General features: G+C 36.8%; 2 protein-coding genes across 3 annotated transcripts; both read right to left on the bottom strand.

The window, feature by feature from the left end:
• Nucleotides 1–4,186: 4,186 nt before the first annotated feature.
• LOC103704642 lies at nt 4,187–7,992 on the bottom strand. Of its 2 annotated transcripts, XM_008788009.4 has the most exons (8): nt 7,799–7,992; nt 7,600–7,669; nt 5,724–5,783; nt 5,312–5,365; nt 5,187–5,234; nt 4,741–4,797; nt 4,514–4,576; nt 4,187–4,419 (listed from the first exon to the last, which is right to left on the bottom strand). In XM_008788009.4, exons 1-8 carry the CDS (start codon nt 7,873–7,875, stop codon nt 4,414–4,416), a joined length of 435 nt encoding a protein of 144 aa, XP_008786231.2. In that variant the 5' UTR covers nt 7,876–7,992; the 3' UTR covers nt 4,187–4,413. The 2 variants fall into 2 exon arrangements, with proteins under 2 accessions (XP_008786231.2, XP_017697657.1); XM_017842168.3 differs by lacking the exon at nt 5,312–5,365 and having other exon boundaries at nt 7,799–7,982.
• Nucleotides 7,993–9,963: 1,971 nt separating this feature from the next.
• LOC103704643 (acetate/butyrate--CoA ligase AAE7, peroxisomal) lies at nt 9,964–16,927 on the bottom strand. Its single transcript, XM_008788010.3, has 3 exons — nt 16,617–16,927; nt 13,471–14,061; nt 9,964–11,178 (listed from the first exon to the last, which is right to left on the bottom strand). The coding sequence occupies exons 1-3, from the start codon at nt 16,836–16,838 to the stop codon at nt 10,282–10,284; spliced, it is 1,710 nt and encodes a 569-aa protein (XP_008786232.2). The 5' UTR covers nt 16,839–16,927; the 3' UTR covers nt 9,964–10,281.
• Nucleotides 16,928–21,295: the final 4,368 nt, after the last annotated feature.

Raw genomic sequence — 21,295 nt, 5'->3', positions numbered from 1 at the left:
TTTCCCGTGTAAAACTAGTTCTACTTCAATCAAATTGGAATTCTCAAGCGCATTTTATGCACTAATTTCTTTGCAAATTACCATGTATTAGATATTACTTTCCAAATTACATATCAACATTAGGTAGAATTGGTCAGTCAATTAGCAATCAGAATCTTATTACCTTCGCTATTCTGTCTCAAGTAAATGCCACGCTTTGTAACCCTAGCATTCCCGATTCATCTATGATCCTATGGAAAGACGACTTGATCACGCAATCCTATCTTTTTGTTTGTTCTTCGATATTTCTTTATCCAATGTCCAATCTCTAGCATCAGTTGCAAACTCAAGCAAACTTTTGTTCCTGAATTGGGCATATTACCCACCTAATCTCCTTGAACAAATATTACCTACCTATTTCAATGCAAGTCTCCCGACAAAGATCCCCATAGATTTATTTTTTTACCTGCACATGTGGAGGAGTATACTCCTGGTAAAAATATCAGCGTAAATTTTCTAGCCTCCTTTTTTTGATGGTAACTTTTCTAGCTTACTTCGTAAGGCTTGAAACACTTGTATTATTAATTTCCTATAAGCAAAATCTCTGTAGCGTAGCTTGCACGCCCACCCCCCTCCTCTCTCTCTCTCTCTCTCTCTCTCTCTCTCTCTCTCTGTGTGTGATTTTTTTTTTCCAGAAGAAGTTCGCCTCTTGAGCATATAACTACGTGAGAGAGGTGACGCAAGAACAACAACAAAGTGGGATGAATGTACCAATGCGAGGGACCAGTGAGTTAGAGTATCTGCAGGAGTTGTCATCGCATCAATGCAGCCGCTCTTCACAGGTGACAGACTAAGCTGTGAATTGTTATTCTCATAAGAATGCGTGAAACATTAGCATTTGAGCCGTATCCATATATTCTCTTTATCAAAGCCCGTCAGCCTTCCTTTCTCCAGCTTTGCTTTCTCCCAAACTAATTGATGGTCTCCCACATGAGCTGTTTGGTGGGCTGCTCCCTCGACCATGCCCGTTTTGTGATGCCTGCAAATTTGATTGTAACATGCGTCCCACCAATACTACAAAGAGATTGACATTTGTCCAAAATAGTATACAAATTACCTTCGTATGGTATTTGGAAGATGAGTCTTGCAGCGTGAGACGTAGGCAATTGTCTAAAGGGCCAGCCGTTTCGCTGGCCACATGGTGTGATTGCTCTACTTCCATCTCCATGGCAATGTAAAGGGTTGGAGGCTTTCATCTTTGAAGCTATCTGTCTCATAAAACTACTACTTCACAGACTCCCACTTCTTTAGGGGAAATTATTGATCACAGCCTCTGCTTTCCATATGATGGTGGACCCTCCCCTTTCATGTGATGGTTGGTCTCGGTGGATCCCTTAAAATTATTCATGTGCCTGCCCGAGAATCCAAGATAGTTCGGTTCGATCCCTTTGTGGTCGTTTCACAAAGTTTTTATGTTGCTATGTATATGCCTATAAGCAGATGGAGATCAGATAGATGATATCATGATAAGAGCCATCAAGCCCTGCCAATAACCAGAAAAAAAGCTGAGGTTTACAAGGCAACTAACTTATGTACCGGTGCTTTTATACTGCATTAACAGGCCCTCCTTGCTATTTCCTGTGGTACAAGAAATAGTTAATACTATATGTACTGTGGAGTCACATCAACCGTAGAGTGTGACATATATCTACTTGTCTGTTTTAGCAGGCTCATGGCTAACAGAAAACAGCAACATCCTTCAATGGATGTGACTCTAGAATTAATCCTACAAGCATTTTCCATTATCAAATACACAAAAACATCTCTTCTTTCAAGCTACCAAAGATGAGTAGTTTTTACTAAGTACATAAGGAATGACTGGATAATTCATTATGTTTTAAGTTTGTACAAGCAAAAACTGAAAAGCAAGCATGAATTACAGTAACTAGGCAGTTTCACCACCTTTTCTTTGTCAAAAAAGAAGAAAGAAAATAGAAAAGAAAAAAATATTCGTTGTAGTAACATAACATGTGGATCTCGATTGATCTGTTCGCAGATTGAGCAAAATATTGCCTTATTATATCATTTGAGCCATCTAAGTTGTAGACCAACTCACAAGCTGGCCTCATTCATGGAGTGCTGGAGTTTTGCTGGGACGAGGCCTGTCCTCCTCCCAGCTCGAAATGAGACCACCTCTAACCTGCAGCAAACAAGCTGATCTGCCAAGGCATTTTCCATGTTGGTTATTTTGGGCATGGTAGGGCTCCCTGTTGCTGGGGCATTTAGAGCACCCAGCTCTTTGGGCTGAGGCTTTTTTTTTTGGTTAGACGGCAATAATTATACGGCTCTAGAATAAATACAACTACTGGTATCAGCAGGCAAAATATCTCGCAGCTGAAGACTGAGCCGAATCCCAAATAATAGCATATGAAAGGTTGGCCACGAAAGAACCTCCCGATCTGCAGCTCTGTTCACCTTCCTAAAAAGAATGAGTAGCTCTGAATGACTTCAGAGTGGAAATCATCCTTTTAAAATTCCTCCATGATAGGATAAGAGCCATGATAGGATGAGAGCCAATAGGATGGACTCGGATAACCAGCTGATAACCATCTTTGAGCCCCATCACCTCCCCAAGAGAGGCTGTTACATCATAAAGTGTGGTTGGGATGGGCCTTCACCACCACTAACGGCAACCCCCCTTTTACTCTGAAAGGCACGCAGAAACAGAAAGATAGCAATAATACTAGCATCCTTCCTATAAGAAAAGGCATTCCCTTGCACCCTTCAGTTTTGTCTTTCCATTTAGATGCCTTCTCCTTGTATTGGTGGCTTTTTTTCTTCTGCAGTCTGGTGGGGTTTCTTTCTGCGTTGAAATGGCTCTTCCAAAGATTATCCGATGGTTTTGGTTGGAAAAATTATCCTAGCAACTGTTTTTGTAAGAGTTTCTTTTAGAGCTCTTTGAGTTTTGGCAGTTCATTCTTGGCATCTAGTGCTCCTTTGCTTCTTATGATCGAGAACATAATTGCAGGTTTAAAAAATATGGTTTTAAGTTCAGTGGATCTGTCTTTGGCTTAAAGGAAAGAAAAAAGTTAAGCTTGGTTTGAAAGCTTGGATACTCTTACACTATTTTTTTTTTTAATCCATTGTCTGGTAATTAAGTACCATAATTGGACCTAAGTTCTGAGGTAAATCATGGCTCACTAAAGGCATTGCTGACAACAACCAAGAAATGCAGCATAACAAGCAAGGAGTTTGCTTCTGTGCAAACTTGTGATGCTCTTGTAAGGGAACGATGAACAATTTCTAGAAAGAAGATGCTATAGATTCTAAGATTAAGGGCATTAGAAATAATTGTTGCTCGTAGCAAGTAGAATGTATGACATAGGAGCAATAGAGCATGATCTTGAGCCCCTTTTAAATTGTATTGCCCCATTACCATATTTTGGATGAAGTTCTGCAATTTATAAGGGGCCATTAGAAACCTTTTTTTGGCTTGACAGACATGCATTGTGTTTGCTTGCATTTGTTAGCAAGTATGAGGTAAATTTATATTGTCCTCGAAAGATGTATTCCTCATATGTATTAGAGAGTGTGTCTGGATGTACCGAAAACCATGATACTTTATTATCTCAAAAAAAAAATAATGATAATTTATACTTTTAAAACTAGTAATCATGACTTTATAATATGGGATGTTTAGTTCTACCATGAAATCTTGAAAAGATCCTAAGAACACAAAATCAAAAACTTCTACTTTCAGTAGAAATTATCAAGTTCATGTTTTCCTCTTCTTCTTATCCTCGATCCTTTCCATGTTTCTGCAAAGGCCTGATCCCTATTTTCTTTTGCTTCTTGCTTATGTTTGAGGAGAAGCGTCGAGGTCCCAGCAGCTCCATTTCATGGGAAACAATGAAATGGAAGCATGAAAGAACTCCAAAGGAGAGTGGGCAATCAGCTCAGAAGCAAATGCCAGTTAGTACTTCATATTGCAGGCTTGAAATAAAATCTTAATTAACCTCTAACCATAATATGAGCTAGCTATCAAAAGATGATACCACTATCGGATTGTCGTAATCATATTAGTCCTACCAAGCTCATTTTTCTCCCATAAAATGTCAACTAATGAGAGGTCCACTGAAAACCAAGTAGCTGCATATAATTCAGACATTTATCACCAAGAAAAGTAGCCATTCTACTTAAGTGACACTAAATAATAAAAGAAACTTGCTTTACTAAAATGCAGGATTTCTATTGAATATGGTCAACTGTTTAGAATCAGCCCATGGACTGCAGCAACTCAGATGACTAAATATATACATCACACCTAGCACTAAGTCCATGCCTTCTCATTTGAACAAAGTACATGCCTTCTCATTTGAATAGACTTCTGCAGAGTTGTACACACCAGCAGTCTCTTCAATCTGAATGGACCTACTAAGCCTGCAAATCAATTAGCCAATCAAATTTGTACTGGCATCCAAGGGAGCAAGAAAAAAGAAAAAAAAGGAAGCCATGCTACAAAATGGAATCTTACCCTGCTCTCCCCTGAAGAGGTGCACTTAGGGTTTCGAGGGGGAAGTTGATGATGAGGTGTCCGCTGCAGGGAGCACCATTTAATTATAAATATATCGAAAGAGAGGAGAAGAAATGAATTATTTTTGCATGATGATTGCATTTGATGCTAAAAAAATCTAGACGCTATATAATTAATACTATGTACTTGAGTATTTGTTCATATAAGAAGGAAAAACATATACATGCCTGCAATTTGGGCTTCAGCAATTCAATGGCAGTTCCTGTTTTAAGATTGGCTCCTTGCTAAAATAAAAAAAAAAAAAAAAGAGATTATACTTTTGAATTAAGTTAACTGAAATTTCTCTAGATGTTTTATGAATAAAGATGTGAGCCAGTCCATGGATCACCTATCAAGGATCAGGCTCAAGCCCGTAAGCTTTATTAAAGCTCATATAAGGGTGCTCAAGACCTACACTATCCATCATGAACAAAGTCTGACCCACTGTTTGATTGGCTAGGTTTAGACATTTTTATGAACAGAGTGCGCATGCCATTGTCAGCAATGGTAGCCAGACAATTTGACTAGACTTGGCCATGCTACTTCCCATCTCTCCATTGAGATGACTTTGTCCATGTTATATTAGATTTGCCATCATGTGCAGGGTTAATGCTGGAAGTAACACTGTGCTCACCTTACCAAGGGCCCAGTCAGCAGAATCAAAGTAGGATCTCTCATGGTCCTGCAACCAATTGTAATAAAATCATGGCACAAATTAATAATTTAAATGGAAAAAATGTAGAAAAGTAGCCTGGTCACCCTTTCAGAATTGAGAGTTCGTTTCTTTGTGCATCCTCCATTGGCTTCTCCTGCCTTTAAATGCACCATGTTAATCATGGACAGTCTATAAATAGCTTAGTAGATAGCAAGCCAGTATGAGGGCTCCTGTCGCGAGCTTATTCAGTGTGGTCCAATGGCAAATGTCTTATTAAATTGTTGTCAGGGGCCCAACTTATATGGTTTTGTTTAAGATAGTTTTGAACACTGGAGACATTTACTATGATAAACAGGAACAGAGATTTAATTAGAGGTTTCTCTTATAAGGCCCATGATGGAATCACAGAATTATAAAGCCATAAAAGTCTTGACAGTTAGACCAGAGCCAAACTCTGTATTATTTCAAACCCCTATTCTTGCTGTGAATTCTACATTTATAACTAATGGAACTCACCTTTGATATCAAGGGTTTCTTTTTAGGCGCAATTCCACCATATTTTTTCTCCAGTGAAGCCTGAGATTAAGCAAATACTTTAACACTTAGAAGCAATGAATCACCAACCAAAAATAAAACATAGACTTTATTAAATCTGTGTTTTATTCTACCAAATTCTCATATGAAGATTTAGACTAAAAGAAAAAAGGATCAAAATCAGGACATATAAGAAACAAGCAGAAAGGTAGCTCACAATATGAAGTTTTGCAGTAATATGTCATTTAGTTAGCTTTTCATCATTTCAAAACAAAAATAACCGTTCCCGTTCCCTCAAACTAAAAAAAAAAAAGAAATGAAGATAACTCTGATCATATATAAATAATATGTTCTCTTTTCTTTTCTTTTCTTTTTTCCTTTTTCGAAAGCAAGATGGGCAATGCCAACCCAAATCATTCCTTTGGGATGATGAGACAAACAGTTAAGTATCTTAAAAGATGATATGCTGATGGTGATTATGATGACAAGGGTGGAGCCATTTAATAGCCTTTATAATCTGTTTCTTTCATTCAAATAATGCACCCTCAGTTTTGATGAGGATGTTTCACCTAACAAGTAAAATGATTGAATATAGGCAAAACATTGTTGTTTTTTGTTACACTGGAAATAGTAAAAACATCTAATATTGATCGAGTCGCCATAAATTTACATAGTTTAAATCTAAAAATCAAATATTATAACATAGCACATAAAAGATATCTGTGAAGCAAAAAAAAAAAAAAAAACGAAAGCAGGTCATGTGGTTATTCTAGAATGAGCAAGGATATTTTCCACTAATACTTGTGCAGATCTTACATTTCCCCTTAGTACAGGAGATCGATAAGATGAATGGAGGGGAAAATTTGGAAGGACATTCATCTCAATTATTCAAAGTTGTTAAAAGTCTTGTCAGAGATTATCAAGGATCTTGTGGTGGACCAATGTTCTAAAAGTTGATGCTACTTTGGAATTCTCACAAAGGCTCCCTCAGACTTTCATTATAATTGTTACGCCTGCTATTATGGGTCCACAATTGGTGTAGCATGAATAATTTCTTCAGACAAAGATCATGCTGAGCACACAAAGTTCTGAGAGCACCAAATCCCCTACCCTGAAATTTCAGGCACTAAGTGATGTGGAGATCACCCTTCAGTGAATGGCAAGAACCTTCACAGTCATTAATTTAGTCACCTGCAAGCCTTTCATGATGGCAGCCTAATGAAAGAACAGAAACCATCAAACAACTAACATTTAAATCATCCAATTGTAGTATCCCTTTTTGTTAATTATTCTTCTCTAAAGGAAAAGCTACCAGGAGATAATAAACATTGAAACAACTGATCCTTCTGTTCACAGAAAGGGATGCACCAATGTGTGAACTCTAAGCTGAGCTAAGAGCCACATAATCTTTTTAAGGGAATAAGAACCACATCAAATTAGGTTTGTAATTCTTCAAAGTGTAATTTCTTGCTACCAATCCTCCTATATTGCAATTCTTTCTTTGAACAGATCTTCGTGTGTTCCCGGATTGACCAATTATTTGCCACATATTATTGTAAATTCTATTTCATTAAACACTTAGCATCTTATCCTTCTAAATCTGAAGAAACGATGTTACCCGAATTGATTACTTGCAAGGAAACCTCACATTTTGTTACATATCAAGTTATTTAATTGAAAATTTGAATTAACAAAACATAATAAACAGAATAATTGTGATAGCAAACCATCTTTGGTTTCTGTAAAAAATTTAAAACCAGAATACCTTTTGAACCATAAGCTATCTCACAGAACCATCAATAAGGAAGTTTGTAACCATTTTAAAAAAATTCAAGTCATAAAAATAGATATAGCTTACCTCTTCCCCTTGGGAAGCCATATCCTCTCCATTGCAGCAAGCCATCTCTAATCCTCCTCTCTCTCTCTCTCTACATAAAAAAGGAATACATATCAGTCTACAAAAACGCAATACAAAGGAAAACTGAGATGGATTCGAGATGGCTTTGAATTATGGGAATTAAGTAGAACTGATGGGTAGGTGAGGGTGGTGAGAGAACCTTGAGACTAGAGAGACAGGTTGGTACTTGAGTGAGGAGGAGGGGGATGGGAAGGGAAAAGAGAGTGGAGAGAACATAATATAGTGATGAGGGGGAGGAATTAAAGAAAGGCATGAAGAGCGGGTTGAGTGTGGTTTAAAAAAAATGAGAATGTAATTAGGGGGTCATGAGAAGGGAGAGGAAGGAAAGAAAACTGGGTTAAGTCATTATTGGTGCTTGTTAGCTCATGCCAAATGAGCCTAAAGTTCGCACGTGCTGGTAGTATGCACAGCCGACACTCTCCCCCGTCGCTTTCTCTCTTTCTTCTTCTTCTTCTTCTTCTTTTTCCGGTGCATCGTTATCTCACTATATACAGCCATAAGTATCCGAAATAGACACCGTACAAAATATGCTCTAGTGCCAATGGCACATGCTCCAATGTCCCTCATGTGACAGCTTCAGAATAATGTGCTGCGAAGGAAGCAATCCAATCCGCCGCACTGTTCGCCTCCCGAAATACATGCATGATACTGAAAGAACCAGGCTCCTTCAGAAGATGGCAAATTACTAACTAGAGGATGCAAGTCTGTTCTGGCACGCCCGGTTTAGATTCGGTTAATAGCTGTAGCCGGATGCCCCCCCCCCCCCCCCCCCCTCTCAAGACTTCTTGCTCCTTATGGTCTTTCGATTTTTTTTTTGTCTTTCTCTTAGAGAATAAGAATCAAGGTACCATCATAAAAATACCTGATGCAATTAAAATTAAAGCTACCACCTTCCAAGGTTGGAACATAAAGACACTCCTCAAATAGAGAAGGCATACAACTATCGGGATCCAATTCGGTTTGCCAGTTGGAAGGGAAATGATACAGTCTAGTTTTGGCCTCGAGCTAAAATTATTTAAAATAATATAAGTAAGTTTAAAATATTGATTTTAATTCTAGTTGGATGAGCAGAAAGGCTAAAGATTTAGTTAATACTAGCAAATAACCCATCCAACATATAGCATACGATTTTTTTCTCCTCTTTCCGGTTGTTTTTGAAATGCAACATGGCAATCTAACAAATTATTATAAACAGAAAACTTCAATAGCAAAATATTTGTTGCACATTAAACAATGAACTTTGATGATCATGACCAAGCAAAAACTCCTGCTGATGTCATCAATATCAGATTTCACACTGAACAAAAAATTCTACTTTGTATAGAAACTCCCTTTATTAATACCGGCTTCACCTGGTATGATTTTTTTTCTTTTTCCAACTATTTGTAAAAATATAATATAATACTATAATAAATTATAATAAATAGAAAGCTTCAATAACTAAATTTTTGTTGCATAGTAAGCAATGAACTTTAATTATAGCCGATCAAAGTCTCTCTCTCAATCTTCCTCACTCATCTTGGTTTGATTCCATGAATAAAACAAATCCCACGGCAATCCATATCTTGTCATCCACAAGCTGCTTTTCCGAAGAAAACTAGTTTTCAGGTATCAAGAGGCTGTCCCATTATTTCTGTCTGGTTATCAAGATAAAAGATCTTCGGCTTCTTAAATACACTTGTACATTCTATTTCTTTTTCTAAGAATGTTTAAGCTTCAAAATTGTTGATCCCTAAACATTTAAAGATTTTTTTTGCTGATTAATCAGAAAAATATTGGTGCCACCTTGCTCCTTAAAATTAAAGGAATGCAACAGCACATGCTATAGCTCGACTGGCTTGTATGTTTCACTCAGTGCAGACTAGCTTTAAATGAGGATGTCTAGGGCCACTAGGCCCAGTCAAGTTCTTACTCTGCATCACCGAGGATTGTATAGGATTGGGAAGACCCACTTAAACAGAGCAAAACATAACAGGAAGAACTCAATAGCAGCACTAACCACAGTGCAACCAAACTTATAGGAGGCCACCCACTCTTTCATTAGATCAGCTGTCGCGGTTCCAGTAAATTTTCACTTCAAAGATAAGGGCAGTGCACTACCAAGTTTCTGATTTAAATTCTTTACAATACACCGTCCACAAATCTTAAAGTTTTGCATATACCACAAATAATCCTCAAATTGAACTAGATTTCTTTCATGGCAGACGCAACCCATATCGTAGATTTACAACTAATGTAATGTTTAGTTCCAAACTGAATTCAAGACATTTTCCATAGGCCAAAAATGCAGTTAGGATAGGGTAGTTTCATGTCTAAGTCCATATCACCATGTGGATGAACCTTGGGTTAAAGCATTGAAGTCTTAACAACCCAAAGTGCAAGTGCTCAAGTTAACCAGAAATCCGCAAGACCACTGAGCATCTACTCACCTTCATCTGTAGCCATCAAAAGGTCAAAACCAGTGAGTATTTTCTATAGTTTAACATTACACAACTGTTCCTTTTAAAAAAGTCCCATAACTATTGCTGGAAATATAGTATTATTCAGGACTCATCATTCAGCAACCCTGAAACTTATTATCAAGCCTATCCACAGTGAGCAAAGAGCAGCAGCAGCAGAAACTCACAATCTGCTCTTCTTCACTGGTCCCATCTCCTTGGCCTTTGCCCTCAGCTCATGCTTTTTTATCTTCCCTGTAGCTGTCTTCGGCAGGGGACCAAACACCACGGACTTCGGAACCCAGTAGGCCGGCATCTTCTCGCGACAAAACTTCATGATGCCCTCTGCCAATGCTCGCTCATTGGTCTGATTAACGCCATCCTTCAATGTCACAAAGGCGCATGGCGACTCCCCCCACTGCTCATCAGGCCGAGCCACCACTGAAGCTTCCAAAATAGCAGGGTGCAAGTATAATATACTCTCCACCTCCAGGCTACTGATATTCTCACCACCGGAGATAATAATGTCCTTTGCTCGGTCCTTCACTTCTATATATCCATCCGGATGCTTCACACCCAGGTCACCGGAGTGGTACCAACCATTCGCAAAGGCCTCTTCATTTGCCTTCGGATTCTTTAGGTAGCCCTTCATAACTAAATTCCCTCGCATAACAATTTCTCCTAGAGTAGTGCCATCAGCAGGCACGGGGCGCATGGTTTTTAGGTTGACGACATCAAGGCCTTCCAAGCCAATGTAGCGAACACCTTGGCGGGCATGGAGTCGGGCTTGTTCCTCGGGCGGAAGGTGGTCCCATTCAGGCTTCCAAGCACACACAGTGGACGGGCCATAGGTTTCCGACAGGCCATAGGTGTGGGTGACGCGGAAACCAAGGTGGGACATGGCAGCCAAGAGTGATGGGGGTGGGGCAGCACCAGCGGTCATGACATTGACGACGCGGGGGAGGGGGAGGATGGAATCACTTGGAGGGGCGTTGATGATGGTGTTAAGGACAACCGGGGCAGCACAGAAGTGGGTCACACCCTGGTTGGCTATTGCTGAGTAGACGGCCTTGGCTGTCACCTGCAATATGGATAGAATGAAAGGAGCAAGAAACTAAGACTCCATTTATGGATAGAATGAAAGGAACAAAGAAAATAAGACTACATTTGCACAAAATGAGCAAGCTCTCTGTTAGGTTTTCAATCTCTACGATCTCAGCAGGCTCAGTGGGCAAACAAAAACATTGTTTATGTGGGTTCTCATGAAAGAGTGGACATAATTTATCGTTTAGTTTAAAGTTATAACCGAAGCATGGGCATCTAGACAGTTATATAACACCCCCCCCCCCCACCCAACCACCACCACCACCAAAAAAAAAGAGACACCGTACTACCAGCAGATTAAGTATATATAGATTTCCTTTTTGAGCATCAATGTAATATTTCACGATCTGTAGTAATAATAATAACATAGTGGCACAGAGATTGAAATATCTAAGCTGACGTGTTATATGACATCAGTTTCTATAAGCAAAGGAAAAGGGACCCAAAAATACATATACATCAATATTGATGAGTGGTTGATGCAAATATATACCAGTACAAAAACCAGTAGCTTTCAGCAGAGAACTGGGTACCAGGTTTCGCTTTTTCCCCTCATCTTTAAACAGTGAGAGTTGTGCTAGAATGATGATGACAGTTTTGTGCTCAGAATTAAAAAATTGCACCCAGATTACTTGGGAGGATAGAACACGAGCCAATAGTAAATTCAACAGTTACAAGGTAAGCAAAAGAAAGAACAAAGCCAGGAGCTGAGAATGACATACAATATAGCTGGAAGATGTAAAGTTCCAGGTGTAAAAACAGAGAATGGAAGATTGAGTGCAGCAATGCCAGATTGATATTACCATAACCATAACAAGTAAGTGTATCTTGATAATTGTGAGCCACTCATTTCTACCAAGTGTTAGATCTGTTGTCAATCCTGTCTAATAAATAAATTACCTGTGCAAGTCCTATCCATTTTATCTTAGGTATAACCTTTCTGCCCTTCCACAGCCACCTCAAATTACTTCATACGTGATAATACCGTATGATGAGAACCCTACTCTACAAAAGAGGCTAAGAAAGGTCATGCTGTTGAGGTAGCTGTAATTGCCTGCTTGATACCACTTCTATCTAAACCTTTGAGGTCTTGCTGTTGCCTTCTCAAACATTTAGACCCATTTTTTTAATCCATAACCCAACAAACTTCCCTTCAGTTATTGTGGCGACCTTTCTAATAAGCCTTTTTAGTTCTTAAACATGACCACGCTATGTCAACAAATGCTCAAATATATGGTCTACTAGATGTGCATGATGTGTAATCTATATGGTAACAATCATCTCGAGAACACTGAAGGATGACTGCTCCATTGCAAAAAGGTTATGACCATAACCAACAACTCCTGCCTTGCCTATATGGGATTGTTCATACCTTGCTTGTTTTGCCTTTCACTGCTATACCAGTCTTTTTTCCATCTCTATGAGTTTTTCTTTTCTGCAACTCTATTCTCAATTCTCATCCATTTTAGATGATCTTCTCAGGATCAAAACATACACAGCCTGTCACCTTTTTACAGATTTCTATTAATAAGGAGAAAATATATTATATCCATGTCTCGGAACAACGTCCACTTGATAACCTTTCTTTAAACTTTTTTATTTAGCTTGAAGAAATAACAGCCATAGCCAAAATGTCCTGTCTCACTTATATGGAATTGTTCATATCTTGTTTGTTTCATCCTTCATTGTTTGTTTTGCACAGACTCTCTCCTTATTAGGGGATTGCAAGAAGACCAATTGAATGGATTACTCACCAATTTATCCCCCTTGGCATTACTCAAAGTGTGTCAAGCAGAGTATCATCTAAATATTTTCTTCCAGGGGGATGGGGAATGGTTGGTCTCATCTTCATGTTAAACAAGTCGAAACCTGGCCAGCGAAGAATTGACAGCATATCAATGAAGTATGCTTGTTTCCCTAACTGTTCCTGTACAAAACAGCGGTATGTATGTATTACCAATATTAAGCAATATTTGTATATGATTTTTAAGTCCATTACATCTTTTTGTGGCACCTTTAACAAAAGGTAATCTAGTGTAACTTTTACCAAAAGGTAATCTAGTGTATATGTACTTCTGGAATGCATTGAACTGCAAGTGGCTTTCTGCTTGACTAACTGATTCGATCATTTTATTTAATTTTATTGAACCACAATACAAGCATTTTATTATTATCAAGAAAATGCAAATAAGAAAACTGACAACAATTTTTCATCAATGCAGGCCCTGACAAGCAAACTCCAGATAATAAATAAACATTAAAAAGGTACCTGGCGAAGACATATGCTTGTTCCACAGAGAGCAGCCAGTGACCAAGCGTAGCACCAGCCGTTGCAATGGAACATGGGCAGAGTCCACAAGTAAATAGCCCCTTCATTCATTCCCCATATTAGAGGCCCACTGAGAGCCATTAGATAAGCACCTCTATGATGCAATACCACACCCTTTGGACTGGATGTTGTTCCTGAAGTGTAGCCCAAAGAAATGCTCTGCCACTCATCCTTTGGTGGCTTCCAAGCAAATTCAGGGTCACCAGATTCTAGAAACTTCTCATATTCAATAGCACCTTTTCTCAGAGCATTTTGAAGAGACTTAGGATCACAGGTTTCATCACGTATAACGATTAGAAGTGGAGGCTTGAAAGCCCCTTTTGTTTTGTCTGCTATTATCTTCAAAGATTCCTCGGCCAATGAAAAGAACTCCTGATCCACCATAACAACTTCAGCTGAAGAATGATCCAAAAGGAAGGCAATTGTAGGAGCAATTAGCCGAATGTTGACACAGTTCACCACTGCTCCAGCCATTGGAACTCCAAAATGAGCTTCATAGATAGCTGGGATATTTGGTGCAATTACAGCTACCTAATGAAATCAAGAAAACAAATTCTTTCAGCTAAATATTTTAATAGCAACAAACATCAACTTGAGAATCTCTTGTCACATAATCAGTGTCATTTCAAAAAAAATAAATTGCAATCCTATATATCTAGACTTCATCAGCTATATAAAAATAATGACCACACAATACTAAAGAAGCAATGGATAAAAAAATTGGCTATGTTTTAAAACTGTATGCATGTCGTGTACATTAATGAGATCACTATCACTAATTTTATAGCAGAAACTAGAAATTCAGTTGATAGGAAATATATCTACATACAATGGTAGCCTGGAAAAATGACATCCAGATTTATTTCAGCTATCTGACCTGAAACTAGCTCATCTCACTCCCAAGCATAATTATTATCTTAAATTAGACGAAAAGAGGGTCATTGCAGAAAGAATCTGAAGCACCTACATAAGCAACTCCACACCTATGCCAAATAAGGTAATAACATCTAAATAAGAGCACAATGATACATCCCAAATTAAACCTTTTTCACATATTTGTACCAGAGCTCATGAATTTCCAATCTTTTGCCATCCTTCTAAACTCCCTGGACATACATACCTAGGGACCACAGATTACGCAAATTTGAATCATTCCTTAATTTCCTTTCCCAGGCAACTATGAGTCAGTGCTCATTAATATGCAAGAATCTTGTTCTCAGCAACCATATATTGTTGGCATCAACATATCAATATTAAAAAAAAAATCAGAACTATAAAAACGTGAGGCATTTTCAATCATTTCCATAACCCTCTGCTTAATTTTAAGTTTGAAAACCCCCAAAGCCTCTGTTTTAGATTGTTATCCTCCTCTTGAGAAAGTTGAACCTACTATTTTCCCTCCCCCCTCTGTTTGAAACTACCTATTACCTATTTAAGAAAGTGGGTGGAGCGGGAGGAGGGGATCAAAATAAGATGATCCAAATATTCCAAAAGATCATGAAAGAAGCTTATCAATTTGAACGTTCACCAACTGATATGCGTCCCTCCCTTCATATCACTAGCTATTTTAACCACAACCATAACCATCAGCCTTGTCTCAGTCAAGGTCTATGAATGTTAAAACAAAAGCTAAAAAGGTTTAGGGGAAAAAATCATGCAGACACTCATGCATGGTGATGGTCTAAGAATGGAATATATGTCACAAGGCAAGTGAAGGCAATGGGTACCCAAGGAATCCATATCATCACATGAAAAGTTAGGCACATTGACAAAACCAAGGCCAATGTATGGACCGCTTGTTTTCCTTTATCGAGAAAATGAAAATTTATCTCGACCAGAAAGCACTGCACAGCAGCACAACTACCCACAACAGACCATCATCACCATACCATCACAACTAACTAAAAAAGATACCATACAGGAACTGAGAGTCCCTACAAAATTAGCAAGCCACTTAACTAAGGATTTCATGGCTGGCATAAAATCTGGCAAGCAAACCCCCCTTTCTGGTTAGCCATCAAATTGCGCTACTCAACTTGCCAATATATACATCCAAATACTCTTCTATGAATAAATCAATCATTACAGATTTCAAGGCAATACAATTTTAATTTGATGTAGAAATTCAGAACAATACATTATCAAGTCAGTGTTATGTGATTATATATGGCAACATATCGTGCATGACTTCTCTACGTAAAGTTCTTACTTTGTATTGGATTTAACCAAAGATACATGAAAATGGATCAGCAAATAGATAAATGCTATGCCAGCAGCTTGAAATCATGGAATTAGGAAATTATACTTTTCCATAGAATTTGCCTAATTTATGATTTTGCCCTCTCTATCATTCTTATAACTATAAATTTTGGCCTTCCTCTTTCTGTCTTCCAACGATCAAGCACCTACTAAAAAGTTTTGACTTTAAAACTCTAACACTTTTAATTGAGAAAATGGATACGGAGAAAATTAAATGTGCCCAGCTACGAATCACTACTGCACATAATTAAACATAATTCAATATCATAATTAAATATTTCCAACTACGAATCATAGTTAAACATTTTACTAAGGAAATTAAATATTTCCAACTGCAAATCATAATCCGCTCAATTTTTTCTTTCTTAGGTTGAGGAAAGGAAGTCTAATAATCTCCTCCACGTTGAAGAACCTAGCTTTAAGCTCCTATGCTAAAATTTCCCATTTGTCTTTAATAAATAAGTTTGATTCCAAAAATGAAGAAATCAGCAAAAATCTCAGCAATATTATACAGAACAACAACAAATTATTTTTACCGAACTTAAAAAAAATAAAACTCGTATTAAAAACGTAAAATAAAACACATGCAAGGAAATTTAATATTTATAATTGTGGATCATAAATAATTACTGAAATAAACTTCACGCGTTAAAAATTAAAATTTCAGAATCTCATGATATTTTACTAATTGCATCAATACTTCTGAACACGATCTCGAAACCTTCGTTTTTTGTGACGGTCAGCGCAAGTGGAAATAGATAAATAAATAAATAAACAAATGAACAAAAGTCTCCAAGAAAGGAGGGGGAGGTGAGAGAGAGAGAGACCGTGCTCCCGGGACCGATCGAACGGCTGGCGAGGGCGGAGGCGAGGCGGCGGCACCGGCGGTAGGTCTCGGCCCAGGTGTACCGGGCCGGGCCGTGGACCACCGCGAGCCGGTCCGGATGGACCAGCGCGGCTCGCTCCAGGAACCACAGCGGGGTCAGCGCCGTGTAGTTGGCCGGATTCTTCGGAAGCTCGTCAATATCCCTCTCCGGCCCGTCCGCCATTTCCCACAACCAAGAACGAGAAAGAGACAGAGAGGGAGGCGGGGTGGGGGAGTTGGGGAGAGTGAGATGGAGGGAGGGGAATTGAAGAGGCTGAGGAGTTTCTGCTCGAGAGAGCGAGTATATATAGCCGGGCCAGTGGACAAAGCGACACGTTTTACCGGGTCCGCCGGTACAAACGGCCCGTGATGCTTTCGGCTAACAAATAATCTATTTTCACGCCGAAGCCTCTCCTTATAGTAATTATATTATTATAATAAAATCAAAATATAGAAAGTAAATAAATATATATTTTTGATAATTACTATTTTCCAAAATATTCATACATATCAATTGACTTTCTTATTTTTTTTCATGCTTATATTTACATACTTCTAGTATTGATGAGCATGTATTCATGTTGACTAGAGAAAATACTGGTGATCATCTGAATTTTCAATATAAAATATATATTATCTCTCTTCTTCAATATCTTAGAGTTTTATGATCTACTTTTTTTGTTTTTAATGAAGTTTTGCATTATGATTATTTTTTTAGTTAGAATAAAGATTTATTAAAATTATAATTTATAATTAAATTTATCTTTTCTGAATGTGTCGTTGTAGTTTTTATTTTTGAATTCTTGCTTTCAAGAAAATTTAGCTCCTTGCTTTTGACCAATAATTGCTGAAATTATATTTTTTATTAAATATATCCATTATGATTATATCATTGTTGTTAGTTTTTATTATTATATTCTTATTTTTAATGAAGTTTCAGATTAATGTCCAAAATAATTGCTAATTTATATCTATATTTGAATAAAAAAATGAATATACTTAATATTCAATTTGTATTTATATTTATTTATATATATATAGTATTTAATTTATATTCATATAGAAGAAATATATATTAATTTTAATTTTTATTTAATATTCGTATTTATATTTATATTTATTAAAAAATATGGATATATATCCGATCCATCCTCAAGCTTATTTGGAAGGAATGAAATAATAAAATATCGTTATCGCTGATGGTGAATGACGTCGCTCCAACTAGTTGGCGACGAAGATTATAATTATTTCCCTATCCAGCCGTAGTTGTAGAAATTGCTTAAAAAACTCGATGAAAAAGGACCCAGGGAGGAAAACCCCGAGCTTAGATTTCTTGGGTCCCACTTCTTATTGCGGGACTCATAGTTGGGTTTGACGATGATGGGTTTTATTTTTGGTGTATGTAGTGGTCCCTGACGATCAAAGGATTGTCGCTAATTAATTGAGTTGTGTCTTATTCCCAGATGAACAGTTGTGCATTTGACTATGGGCGGCGATGTTAGATAAGAGCTGAATCATGCGCGATTTGAAAGCTTCCCATCAATCTAGTTGTCTCAAGTTTTTCCAAGCAAATTGATGGTCGTTAGGGTTTCGGACACGTTACGCCCTACCAAACGGAACGATAAGCATCATTTGACATCAGAAAATTCATTTGACATCAGAAAATTCAACTAGACTGATTTTATTAGCCATCTTCACACTCGTCAGATGTGAACAGCCGGTGTACCAAAAAAAAAAAATCAACTTGATTAAGATTTGATTAGCCATCTGCATACTAAAATTCATCTTCAAATTGAAGCCAGCCGCTCTCTATAAATACTAGCATATAACCCAGAATATAATTTTATTTTTTAAAAATTATTTATAAAATATTATTTTGTTATAATAGAATAGAATATAATAGATATAAGAGCTTAATCATGAATTCATGATATACCCTGCCAAACAAAATGATTCTTGTAGTCGAAGTTTCTTAGGAAGCATGAGCCATAAACATCATCTGATATCAGAAAATTTAACTTGGCTAAAATTTGATCGCCCATCTGCCAACTAAAATTCACTTCCAAACGGAAGCGAGTTAGTCGGCAACTTAATTTTGCTCTCTATAAATACCATCATATAACCCATAATGATGTGTAGGATACAATTTTCCTTCCCTTTTTTAAATTATTCATGAAATATCATCCATTTATAATAGAATAGATAATAGAAAGATAATATAATATAGGCTAATTATGATATACTATTGGTATACAAAATTCTAATAGTATATGTGTGTATATATCAGTCTAATAAAATAATATAGTATTATAAAAATAATAAAATCATGATCTACCTGTGTATATTAAGAAATAAAAAAGTATTGCATCTAGAAAATATGTGAAAGCAATGTAGAGGGGTTACTAGTGCATGTACTTTTACTTTTAAGCAAGATCATGATCATAAAAATGTAAAATAATAAATAAAATATTTGTGTAGTCAAATGATTCGGGCGGGATATGGCATGGTATAATCCTAATGAGAAGTGTGTTTACTAATACCAACATACATTAAGCAAATATAGTTATTAACAATGTCATTAATTTGTGTATTGATTTAGTAGTAGTAATGAAAAATTTTTATTTAATATGGTTATGTGTTTTGATCAAAAAACATGTAAAATAAGAGCCACACTCATTATCCAAAATAAGAGTTGCGTATTAATTTAGTAACACTAATGAAAAGTTCTTTATTTAGTATATTTTATCGAACTAATCAACTTTATATTTTGATAAAGAATCGTATTAAAGACAAGCCCTACTTATTATCCAAAATAAAAAGCTTCTTAGCTTATTAATACCACTAAATCAATATAGAAAAATTGGGGCTCTAAACTCTCCATTGGCCACGTGGATACCATATTAATAGCATTTTAATAGAGTTTTATTTTAGATAATAAGTAGAGCTTTAATACGGTTCTTTATTATAATATAATTAATAAGAAGTTGGTTAGCTTATCGAACATGTTAAAAAAATTCCATTAATACTATTGAATTAGTGCAAAAATTAATAATATTATTATTAATATATTAATAATAATGAAAAATGCTTTTCATTAGTTCTATTCTTTTATCATATCCAATGTGAATCATTAGATTACACTAATATTATTATGTTTTATCATATTTTTATGATCATGATCTTACTCAAAAGTGAAAGTACATATGCTAATGATCTTACTATATTGCCTTTAAATATCTTCTAAACACAATATTTTCCTATTTCTTATTATGCACAAGTTGGATTTGATCTTATTAGTTTATGCTGATATATTATTTCACTATATCAATGGATATGCAATACCATTAGAATGTTGTATGGTAATAGTATATAATAAAATTAATATCAAAAATTTATTTTTAGAAAAATAGTTAGGCTCTTGCATCGGTTATATTTATTTTATATTATATTTAAAAAGCGGTTGAAAAATAAAGAAGAAAAAACTGCATTCGAGCATCATGCGGGCTATATGCTAGTCAGTAATTAACTGTGTTAGATCCAAATTGGGAGGCCACTTTTGTACACCAAACAGTGATAAACTTCATAATCATTATGAAAAGAAGGATCCTTTGGACAAAAAAACCAAAGTATGTACTCCAAAATATGCAAACAGAATATCAGGGCAATTATTATTATTAAAGATAGGGACTATGGAATATAAGCATATCCCAATCTTGAACATGTATAAGAGTGCATGAATGGATGAACCTCAAGTGACACGAGAACTTCATGAGCCACCAATAAAAACTGGAGCTGCAAGTGGGACGGGTTCTACCCATGACCCAATCCGGCCCGTATAAGACCCAATCCGACTCGAATTTTAGGATCCGCGGGGCTGGGCCGGATCCTAAATTTGGATCCGTTCTATTTTTTGGGTCGGGTCCACCTAATTTTGATCTGGATCCGAACCCGACCCGATCAATTTTTTTGGATCAGTTCTATACTATTATATAGTGGAGTATTGAATATAAAAATACATAGATCCAATCCGATCTAGATTCAAAATTAGAATCCGAACAAAAAGTTGGATCGGATCGGGCCACTCAGGATCCGATCGGATCCGAGCCGACACATTTGCAATGAGTGCAGGCTTATCATGTCCGGTACAACCATGGTGATTTAAACATCAAAGTCATGATAGAGACATTGGCTTGGATTTATATATACAAATCTAAATTGGACCACTGCTATGACATTGACCCAGGATTTATATATACAAATCTAAATTGGACCACTGCTATGACATTGACCCAACGCGTGGACGGATAAATAAAAACAAATTGTACATTCACTTTCAAATTTTTTCTTTTTTCGAGGAAGCCTTCGAATATGGATACCAATGATCCAGTTCACATTTTTCATGCAACATTCTTGCTAATCAGATCCTTTTAGCATGGAAGCATGCTACACCCTCCACCTTTCAATATTTGCTGAAGCCGTAGCTTGGGATTGTCAATGCTGATATCTTTCTTCTACATTTGCCGCCGTATCAAGACAAAAAAAAAAAAGGAAAAACAAACAAGTATAGGCAATATGTCTACTCTTAATTAAATAATGCAATGACAAAAGGATGATTACTTCACAAAAAATTTCATTCACATC

Source organism: Phoenix dactylifera, unplaced genomic scaffold (assembly GCF_009389715.1).
Source record: "Phoenix dactylifera cultivar Barhee BC4 unplaced genomic scaffold, palm_55x_up_171113_PBpolish2nd_filt_p 000283F, whole genome shotgun sequence".
Classification (NCBI taxonomy): Eukaryota; Viridiplantae; Streptophyta; class Magnoliopsida; order Arecales; family Arecaceae; genus Phoenix; species Phoenix dactylifera.
This window is presented reverse-complemented; position numbering and strand designations above follow the sequence as displayed.